Genomic DNA, 11,346 nt, shown 5'->3' on the forward strand with positions numbered 1-11,346 from the left:
TTACCAATAGGTGGCTTAGGGGATGGTGCTATCGAGAAAATTTTGGGTTTTTTGATCGTGGTGCAAACTCTGTGTTGCCCAGTCTCGTCAAAGCAGATGGGCTTCATTTATCTAGGAAGGGCAAAAGAACTGTAGCTCATAAGTTGGCAGGGTTTGTCAGGAGGGCTTTAAACTAGGTTTGAAGGGGGAAGGGATGGCAACTGGGCTCTCCAGAGATAGGCCTAAGGGCATAGAGCCCGAGTTGAGAATGAAATCAATGGCCCAGCTGAAGTGCATGTACACCAATGCACGCAGTATGGGAAACAAACAAGAGGAGCTGGAAGCCATAGTGCAGCAGGAAAACTATGACATAGTTGCTGTCACAGAAATGTGGTGGGATGAATCACATGACTGGAGTGCTGCTATGGGGGGCTACAAGCTCTTCAGAAAAGACAGGCAGGGAAGGAGAGGTGGAGGGGTGGCTTTATATGTTAGAGAGTCTCTTGACTCTGTTGAAGTTGAGGTCAGCAGTGACAAGGTTGAGTGCCTGTGGGCCAGAATCAGGGGCAAGACCAACAAGGCTGACACCCTTGTGGGAGTCTGTTACAGACCGCCCAACCAGGATGATGAAGGGGATGAATTATTCTACAAACAGCTAGCAGATGTCTCAAAATCTCGAGCCCTTGTTCTTGTGGGTGACTTTAACCTGCCAGATATCTGCTGGGAGCTTCGTACTGCAGAGAAGAGGCAGTCAAGGAGGTTCCTGGAGTGTATAGAGGACAATTTCCTTCATCAACTGGTAAATGAGCCTACCAGGGGGAAGGCCCTGCTAGACCTACTGTTTACAAACAGAGAGGGGCTGGTAGATGATGTAGTGGTTGGAGGCCGCCTGGGGCATAGCGACCATGAAATAATAGAATTTTCAGTCCTCAGGGATGTAAGGAGAGCCACCATTAAAACCTCTACCTTGGACTTCCGGAGAGCAGATTTTGGCCTATTCAAAGAACTGATTCAGAGAATACCCTGGGAAACAACCCTTAAAGGCAAGGAGGTCCAGGAGGGATGGACATGTTTTAAGAGGGAGATTTTGAATGTACAGCAACAGGCTGTCCCAGTGTGCCGAAAGGCCAGCCGGAGGGGAAGACGGCCAGCTTGGTTAAATAGGGAGATTCTGCAAGAAATCAGGGATAAAAAGAAAGTTTACAGACTATGGAAAAAAGGGCTGGCTACTTACGAAGAATTTACAGATAGAGCTAGGTCATGCAGGAAAAAAATTAGGGAAAGAAAAGTGGAATTTGAAGTAAATTTGGCTATTTCAGTTAGGGATAACAAAAAGTCCTTTTATAAATACATTAATAACAAAAGGAGGGGCAAGGAAAACCTCCATTCTCTGTTGGACTTGGAGGGAAATATAGTTAAGGAAGATGAGGAGAAGGCTGAGGTACTTAACACCTACTTTGCCTCAGTTTTCACCAGTAAGACAGGTGGCCCTCAAGACAACTGGCCTCTGGAGCTGGTGGACAGGGAGAGGGAGCTGAGTACCCCTCCTGTATTCCAGGAGGAAATAGTGACCGACTTACTGAGCCAGCTGGATCCTAACAAGTCTATGGGACCAGACGGGATCCATCCCAGGGTGATGAAGGAGCTGGCAGAAGAGCTTGCCAAACCGCTCTCCATCATCTTCCAACAGTCCTGGCTCTCTGGGGAGGTCCCAGATGATTGGAGGTTGGCGAATGTCACCCCAATCCACAAAAAGGGCTGCAAGCAGGACCCTGGCAACTACAGGCCTGTCAGCCTGACCTCCGTGCCTGGCAGGGTTATGGAGCAGTTCATCCTGAGTGCAATCACACAGCACCTTCAGGGTGGACAAGGGATTAGACCCAGCCAGCATGGGTTTAGGAGGGGCAGGTCCTGTCTCACCAACCTGATCTCTTTCTACGATCAGGTGACCCACCTGGTGGATGAGGGGAAGGCTGTGGATGTGGTCTATCTGGACTTCAGCAAGGCCTTTGACACTGTCTCCCATAATATACTCCTGGAAAAGCTGGTAGCCCATGGCCTGGACAAGTGTACCCTCTCCTGGATTAGGAGCTGGCTGGAGGGTCGGGCCCAGAGAGTGCTGGTGAACGGAGCTGCATCCAGCTGGCGGCCGGTCACCAGTGGTATTCCCCAGGGGTCTGTATTGGGTCCAGTCCTGTTTAACATCTTTATTGATGATTTAGATGAGGGGATTGAGTCCATCATCAGCAAATTTGCAGATGACACCAAGTTGGGAGGGAGTGTCGATCTGCTGGAAGGCAGGAGGGCTCTGCAGAGGGATCTGGATAGTCTTGAGAGATGGGCTGATTCCAGTGGGATGAAGTTCAATAAGGCCAAGTGCCGGGTCCCGCACTTTGGCCACAACAACCCCATGCAGCGCTACAGGCTGGGCACAGAGTGGCTGGAGAGCAGCCAGGCAGAAAGGGACCTTGGAGTACTAATTGACAGGAAGCTCAACGTGAGTCAACAGGGTGCCCAGGTGGCCAAGAAGGCCAATGGGATCCTGTCCTGTATCAAAAATAGCGTGACCAGCAGGACCAGGGAAGTGATCCTTCCCCTGTACTCTGCATTGGTGAGGCCACACCTTGAGTACTGTGTTCAGTTCTGGGCCCCTCAGTTCAGAAAGGATATTGAGGTGCTGGAGCGGGTCCAGAGAAAAGCAACAAGGCTGGTGAAGGGACTGGAGCATAAGTCCTATGGGGAGAGGCTGAGGGAACTGGGGTTGTTTAGCCTGGAGAAGAGGAGGCTCAGAGGTGACCTCATCACTGTCTATAACTACCTGAAGGGAAGTTATAGCCAGGTGGGGGCTGGTCTCTTCTCCCAGGCACTCAGCAATAGGACAAGGGGGCACGGGCTTAAGCTCTGCCAGGGGAAATTTAAGTTGGAGATCAGAAAAAAATTCTTTCCAGAGAGAGTAATCAGGCATTGGAATGGGCTGCCCGGAGAGGTGGTGGATTCACCATCCCTAGAGATTTTTAAACACAGATTGGACGTGATGCTGGGTGCCATGACCTAGTAAATGGACTAGAGTTGGACCAAGGGTTGGACTCGATGATCTTGGAGGTCTTTTCCAACCCAATCGATTCTATGATTCTGTGATTCTAAACCTAGGACTTAAAAAGGTTTAAAGTCTGAGCAGTGAGTTGAACACTGTTGAATGTTTCTCTCACTAAAAAAAATCTCAGGACTTCTGTGTTACAAACATGTGAGTTGGATTTATTTTGTCTATTGACATGTCAAAAAAATACATAACTGCAAAATGTAGGAAACAAGTCTGATTTCTGGATACAGCCTATGGTGTTTTTAAAAAAGGAGTAAGATGGAGCTACTAACAAGTATTTTAAACCTGTTTGTGTCAGTGTTACTAAGAAAACACCCACATGCACCCAAAGTACAACAAACATGCACACACCAAAATGTGAAAGCACATAATGAGCCCTTGAGGAACCTGCAGGGAAAATCAGTGCACAACATAATGCATGGCATTGAACCTATAAAAAGCATAAAATGATATGCGGGATGGCTGGCTTTCCTGTTAAGATGTTAAAAGCATGGCTTAAAATGGTGAATCAACAATGGATTCTTATTTCCAAAGGAGGAGAGGAAGAAACATGACCAGTCTTACCATTCTTGTCTGCTCTTCTTAATATCTAAACAAAAAGAACAGAGTCACTTTTTTTGGCATGAGTTAATAGCAAACAATGTTGCATTTAGTGTGCATTTACAATTTAAGCTCTACATCACGTTTTCACATGCATAAAATTGTAAAGTTCTTAGTGTGTCTCCATCCTTCCCTCAGCATATTGCTTTATTTAACTCCTCCTATGTTGTGTGCACTAAACACCAAGACATAACAAGAACCACCTTAATTTCTAGTTTTTTGATGGATTATTAGGATGATATTCAGGCACACAACCTGATACCGTATAGCTACAATGATCCTGGATTCAGGGTGAGATAAGTGGTTTAAAGAAGCAAAGCAAGGATGATAGCTGGGAGGATGCACTGAGTATCTGAGACAGTGAGAAAGACTCATGGTTTGTGGAGGTGAAGGAAGCAAAGGGATAAGCTGGGTGCCATGAAGGAATCAGACAGGGTGTTGGAGGCAGCAACATCAGATGTGTGGGACAAAATTTGAGGATTGCTTTGATAGAAAGTAGGACCCTGATACAGAAGAAAGGGGGAGAGGGAAAGCATATAGGTTTATAAGCTATGAAGCCAAGGATAGCACAGGGTGCTTGCTGTAGATCCTTCCCTGCAACACATCTGCCACAAAAAACGTATATGACCCCAGCTTGCCCTCTTGTGCAGGTCTGCCTTTTCTTCCCACTGTAAATGACACTTGATGGAGAAGCTACTTAAATACTTGTGTGAGATTCTGTAACTCCTCATGCAGAGTCTGAGAAGTTACCCCACAAAGAGAGGTGGCAGAGCCTTCCAGGACCAGCCCTGCCACTGGCAGGGGGACACAGCACCAGCCCATCTGGGACTATATGCAGGGGCACTTTCCCTGTTTTACTGCTGGTGACATGCTGTCATGTCAACTGTCCCTGCTGGAGTCCCATTGGAGGAACCACCACTTGGAAGAACACACTTGGAAGAAGGGATCAGGGATGAGGAATGGAACTGACAGAGGAGTCTCCTTCAGTTTCTTTGATCCCTGCTCTCCAGATGAGGTGATTTTGCTGTGGTGGGGATCTCCACTTGACACTTCAGATATGAGCAACTGCCATCCGTTGTCACCCTGCAACATTTCTGAATGTAATCCCCATCACTATTTCAGCCTGAACCGCAACAGGGAGTTGTCTGGGCAACACTGTAACAAATGTAGGCAAGGGAAGAAAGCAAATACTCCAAATATAGTTTCTATTGCTGCTATGAATATCAGTAAAGTGTTTCAAAATGGGCATATACATTTTTGAGAGCTGACAGCAATGATTACGTTCTCTTATTTCATAAACTGCGAGTAGTAATTAAGGGCTTCTCCATCACAGGCTGTAACTCTCAGCTCCTAGAGGTGAAACCAAACAAGAAACCCCAGGATCCAGGTGCCAGGCTCTGTTGAAGCATCTTTATGACTGTGTTCTGCAGGGTGGGGTTGGTGGGGAACTAACAAAGTTGTGACCCACATCCAGGACTTCACAGATAGTCTGTAAGCTGAACTTTGCATTGGATCAAGTTTACAGCACGTAAATTAATTTACTTAGTAGGATGATATTTGTCCTCTGTATACATCCAAATAAATCATACACTCAATTTTCAGTTGAAGATTGAGCTCTTGAAGGGTTTTAAATTTTAATCTTAAACTGGAAATTCTGTCCCAATGAGAAATAAAGACTAAATGCAGAGCAAAGGAAAGATCAGTAAAAGCATCATTAGAATAAAATAAAACCTCTTTCTACAGTCCTTATCAGGTAAAATACAGTCCTAGGTTTCTGGCAGGTTTGGGTGGATTTTTGCTTGTTCCTGGGCAGAGCTGCCTGCTATGGGCATGGGCACAAGCATGTCTGATGGGAAGGAGCATGGCGTGCTTCAGTGAGGGGATTAATACCTGCAGCATACATAGATGACCAAGCGACATGTGTCATGGGCCCATACAGAGCCACCCAGGCATTACAGCCATACCAGCTTCAGAGATTGGGAAAAAAATCTTTACTGTGAGGGCACAGGAACAGGTTACCCAGAGAGGAGGTGGCTGCCCCATCCCTGGAAGTTTTCAAGGCCAAGTTGGATGGGTCTCTGAGAAACCTGATCTAGTGGAAGGTGTCCCTGCACATGGCATGGGGTTTGAAACTAGATAATCTTTAAGCTCCTTTCCATCCCAAGCCATTTCATGATTCCATGCCCCAGTGGGACCAGGACCTCAGTGCCTGTCCTTTCTGTGCAGCCTTATAGCCAGTCTCTTGCTGTCGGGACTAATTTAAAGTTGTTTGTACAGGTGGAAGTACTTCACTGACAGATAATCACATAGCTACATGCCCCCAAATATCTAAAATATCTATTATATGAGTGTAATGTTACAGGAGCCCAGTCCCTGTTTAGAAGCAGGCAGAAACTCAGGTTTAATTTAAATATTTCCTCTAGACGTAAGAGCAGAATCACAGCAGCAGCAGCCCCCCGCTGTCCTCTTCATAATTCTGTGAAAGACATCTGCTTTCCTATAAATATGAATGTGATACTGGTTTAAGAAACGCTGAAAATTAAACCAATAACTTTTTTTTTTACTTTGTTAAAATCAAAAGTTTCCAGTTTATCAGATATTCTGACCATGTGCAGTTTCCTAACCTAGTGTGCTGAGTTAAACTGGGGAGTTGGCTCCATCTAATGTTCTTGAACTCTTTCCTGGCAACATAGATTTCTCTTCTGTCTTTGTGATGTCTGCCTGTTTCTCTTACACGTGGTATCTCTAACACAAAAAAGCTGCATTTTCATTGTACACTTGAATTCAAATAACAAAAGTCAACATAGAGTCTAATTTAAATGATTTCTCATTGAGGCTAGAGATATCAGGAGATCTGCAGATAATGGCTGCTTGAAATACTTGGGGAAAAAGGTTGGGGACATTGAAGATAAAGGGTCTAGAGAAGGGTCCTTTAATACAGAGCATGTAATTTCCAGCTGATACTGTGCAGTAACCCCAATACAGGAGCTGGTCTGAGGTAGATCAGAGTGGGCAGTAGAGTTGGTCTGAAGATTTGCAGGTCTCATCAAGGTCTGGGAATACCGTGGAGATCTTTGGATGAGAGTTTGCCGTTTATCAGGACTTGCCTTGCACCAATGAAAGGTTATGTGCTGGGCAAGTTTAGGCAAAAAAACAGCTGCACCGCATGAGATGCTGAGCCCTTGGTGATGGTCTAGCACAGCACCCCTGAGGGATCAGATGGCCAGAAGAACAATGGGGCACCTCACTCAAAGGGCTGACGGACTCAGAGTTCTCTGCGCATCGACTCTGGGCACCTCAAGTCCAACAGGGTCCAATGGATGGGAGGGAGTCTGCACAATCTGGGAAAAAAACTTTTTCAGGGTGAGAAACTCTTTAGTGAGAAGGCCCCGCCCCAACACCCCTAGATTAAAATAATAAAATTCCAAGCAACATATTTTGAAAGGTTACTGTTTTCACTCAGAACCTCTCCTAAGCACCCACAACCACTAACCGGCTCTTCTCAAATGTGCAACCATCAGAAGTTAAAGGGGAAGGGAAAATGGAAAAAGAATGGGAAAGTAAAGCAGAAGGACCTCCTACAGTCTCACTGTGCTTCACCCCCTTTCACCGAGAGAGGAAATAACAGCTCAAAAAAAAAAAAAAGTAGGAAAAAAAAGAGCGGCCAGGAAAAAAAAGACAAGAAAAAAAGGCAAACCAAAAGAAAACGTATGGCCCCTCCCCAGACGCTCTCAGCTGCTTTGAGTGCAAGGAGAATTTCATGCCAGGAGTGCCGCGTACTCACATCGTGGAAGATGCGCAGTTGCGTTCCGCGCTCCGCCGCCATCCGCCCGCCACAGCCGATGGCACCACCTGCAGCGCCACCAGGCCATGGGCAGGGGGCGGGCGGTCCAGTCCCCGGCCCTGGGGATGGGGCTCCGCCCGCCCCACCTGCCTGTGGGAAACCGCCCCAAGAGGGGCAGGAGAAGAGTCGGCGGTCGCTGCTGTTCACCCGTGAGGGTGCGGGAGGGGTTTGTGCCATCCTGCCGTGCACACGTCCTGTTGCATCTTTGAAGTGTGCTAGTGGCGATGCTTGCTTTCTCCCCATGAAAGAAAATTTGTTCTTGAATCTGTCTTTGTCAGGCCACAACATCAGTTTTCATCATCGTTTTGGTTGCTTTCCCCATCAGTACCGCCAGTTTTAGGGAGGTCTTTCTCGAACCACAAGACCCTAGACTGACGGGTGGTGTGGAGGGGTGATGGGGAGTCACTGTGTTTCCACGTTGCGATGCAATGCGATTAGCTGCCCTCTGCGGCTCAGGCTTGATAATAAGGTTCATACATATAATACATCATTCATAGTGTCCTGGCTAAAAATTAGTGTGGCGGGGTCATTGTAGCGCTCGTGGTTGTGAAGGGTAGCGAGCCGGGAGCTGCAAGCGCAGTGAAGGAGGAGGGTGCTCGGGTAGGGGGAAGGAGAGCAATCCTGAGGGACTTTCCCCACGTTTATTTTCAGACCCGTGCCGAGAGGTTATTGCATGGACATCATGTGACGGAGGCTTTGACTTTGTTTTCCCATCACACATCACCAAGGGATGGCATTGCAATTATATATCAATATTAAAATAATGTATATTAGATATTATGTTTAATATATATATGATATTATGTTTCACAACAAATATTAGAGAGAAGTTTTTACTTTAAAACACCTTCAGATATGAAAAGCTGTGGTGTGACTTACTGAGCATGGGTGTTCCTGCTTCTTTCACCTCCCTTTCTACGTTTCAGAGGAAAACCTGAGAGGGAAAAGAGAACTGTCCGAATGGAAAGACAAGGCATTTTCTGGGGTGAGCCATTTTTATATAATTTCCTAAAGATGACCTCAAAAAGAGGTGGAAAAATCATCTCAACCTTACTTTTTAATAATAGTGCAAGGCTTTTATTTAATCTGATTTTTATGAAGAAAGTATGGGAATATATTTCTTTCCAGAGAGAGAGAAGAAGAAAAAGACCAAATGTTGTCTTAAGAAAAAGCTTCTTTAGACTGTAGAGGGGTTTGTTTTTGTTGACAGTTATAGCAACAATAATAATAAATTACATGTTTAACTTTTTCTGACTAATGACTATCTTGGTATAAAAAGGTTTTTGTTGGAGAAGCAGTATCTTTCCCCTTTGGTTAGTCTTTTCACTGAGAATATTTTATCTAGAGAAATGTTCCTTAAAAATTGTAAGAAAAAATTGTACAATTCTGATATTTGTAGGGCAAAACTTAAAATATAAGAAGCAAAAATAACATATAGGAATTTTTTATATTAAGAAATTTTACTTCCATTTATTAAAAAACTTATTTTCAAATAATCTTTGCATGACATAGAAATGTGAAAGTATTGTTTAAGTAATCATTCTTAGAAACTTTAATTTTCAGGTTTGTTTTCAGATGAGGAAATAAATTTTTGGAGTATATTTGTAACTTCCTGATGATACTTTTTATACCATTTCAAAATTATATGAAGTAATATCTCAATTCTAACAACACAAGCAGTATGAGTGCTCTGAATTTTACCATTGATGCCAAAGGGGTTTTTGATTTTTGATTTTCACATTTTGTAGATTTTAGGAACACAGTAACTGTAGCAAATGTAGATGTAATGTGCTAGTATTATGGCAGCCTAAGTTCATTGTTTATACATCTTAACCCTTAGCATTTATCAGTAGATCAAATTCTCTTAGTTGCTTAGTCTCTTTTTCAAGGTACAAGATTGGAGGATATCAGAAAAGCCTACAGAGCAAGACATAAACACAAGTCAGAGTGACCCAGAAGTCAGAACTGGAAGAGCTCCAAGAGACCTTTGTGTGCCCGAGGAAGAGGAGCTGATGAAGACAGAGGGTCTTGACGACCCCAGACCCAATTCCAAGAGGTGGAACAGGGGTGGAACTGGGGCTGGACTGAGAAATGTGTAAAGCAATGATTGGAGAGATCTTATTATAAAAGCCATGGAAACTAGAACTGGAGAGCACATGCATGTCATCATGTATTCCTGTGGCCCGTAGGCCTGTGGTATTAAAGGACCTTTACTTTTTATCTTACCCTACACTAATGTGGCTCAGAGTTGTGCTTGGGGTTGGGGGGGGGGGGGGGGGAGGGCTCTCTCATGGCATCACCATCTTCCCTAGTCCTTCAAAGATTTCTCTCTGTCTATAAGCAAGAAGCTGAGAGGTGGAGTGGGGAATGGGTGGCCATGTGGTGCCCTGTGATGTGGGAGTGCAGGTGCTGCTGAAACAGGAGCATGATGGCTTTGTGAAATGCCCAGGTGAGGTAAGCAGAGGTCAGCACTCAGTGACATGCTCCCCTCTGCAGCCACAGACCTCTGCTGCACATTATGTCAGCCACCTCTACAGGGAGTATATGGCTACGTCTAGTCCATTGTCTCGGTTTGAGGGGGAAAAAACCAAAATGTTTTACCCATAAGCAGGGGAGGGGCCTCCTCCACGGTAATCACACCACTCTTTATCAAATTTAAGAAAAGGAATTTTAATACAAGAAGGATAACTGATATATATATATATATATATATATATATATATATATATTTACAGACTAGGGCAACCCACTTCCCCAACACCACAAAAGAAAGAAAAAAAACCAAAACAACAACAAAACCCAGCAGGTTTTCCTCTGGGAGAAAAGGTTATACTTAAGTGTAGGTTATACTTAAGTGTCCATGTCACAGCCCGGCTGGCTGCAGAGTGAGTTTCAGTCCCTCTCCAGCGAGACAGACGAGCAGTGGGCTTTCAGATGGACTCAGTCTCTTCCCCCTGTGTTCCCCGCCCAAGAAGCAGAAAGGTACGAGCAACCAGAAGCAAATCCAAGGCAGGCAGCAGCAGCAGCGCGGCACGAAAAAGTAGTCCAGGGTAGGCAGCAGCGAGACAGCCAGGAAAACCCCAGCAGTAACCAGCAGGGCAGCCTGCCTCCTTGGAGCCCCCACTCCCGCGTTCCGCCGAGCCAAGACTGGGAAGAATATCCAAAAAAAAACCCAAAAGAGACAAACCTGCCCCCACTCCAGCGATCAACAGTTAACTGCTTCTTTTGTTAACCGCTGGCCTGGGCAGTTAAGTGGCAGGGGAGAGAATTTACATAATAATCCCAAACTACAACATCCATCAGATGAAAATCCCCTCAAAGTGCCCAGCTCTGGGAGCTTACTTTACCTTCATCCTGGTCCCTCTTGGAGCAAGATCTGAGTCTGCTCCCATGCCCTTCCTGCCCTCCTCCTTTCCCTCTGATCCCATACCCACTCTGTGGTGGAAAGGAAACCCAGACACAGGCTGGACTGGAGCCACAGGGCAGTTCAATGGCAGGTCAGTGTAGACAACTGGGATATACATCAGCAGGTGAGCCTGAATGCAGTTTGTATATACTGGAGCTCTTTCCTAAAACACCAGGAAAACAATTGTGAGTAAAAGTCACAATTTCACATGAGAGATTCAGGGAGATGCTGGTTTCTGTGCTGTTAAGAGTTCTTGCATGAGTAAACCACACATCTTGCACCTTGTTATTTTTATTTCAATCCTCTGCCTATAAATGTTTGGGAAAATCAGTGAAGACCTACTCATTCAATCCAGTTTTTATGTAGGTTCCCAGGCTTACTTTTTCTTAATAATTTGGTGCCTTTGATGGACTCTTC

General features: G+C 45.3%; 1 protein-coding gene across 1 annotated transcript in view; it reads right to left on the reverse strand.

Annotated features, from left to right (window-relative positions):
- Positions 1-7,505, reverse strand: part of NECAB1 (N-terminal EF-hand calcium binding protein 1) — a 55,097-nt gene extending 47,592 nt beyond the window's left edge. The window contains 1 exon segment of the mRNA XM_071554246.1: positions 7,460-7,505. Within this exon segment, the coding sequence (XP_071410347.1) occupies positions 7,460-7,505 (46 nt within the window).
- Positions 7,506-11,346: the final 3,841 nt, after the last annotated feature.

This window comes from Pithys albifrons, chromosome 4 (genome assembly GCF_047495875.1).
Source record: "Pithys albifrons albifrons isolate INPA30051 chromosome 4, PitAlb_v1, whole genome shotgun sequence".
NCBI classification, from domain to species: Eukaryota; Metazoa; Chordata; class Aves; order Passeriformes; family Thamnophilidae; genus Pithys; species Pithys albifrons.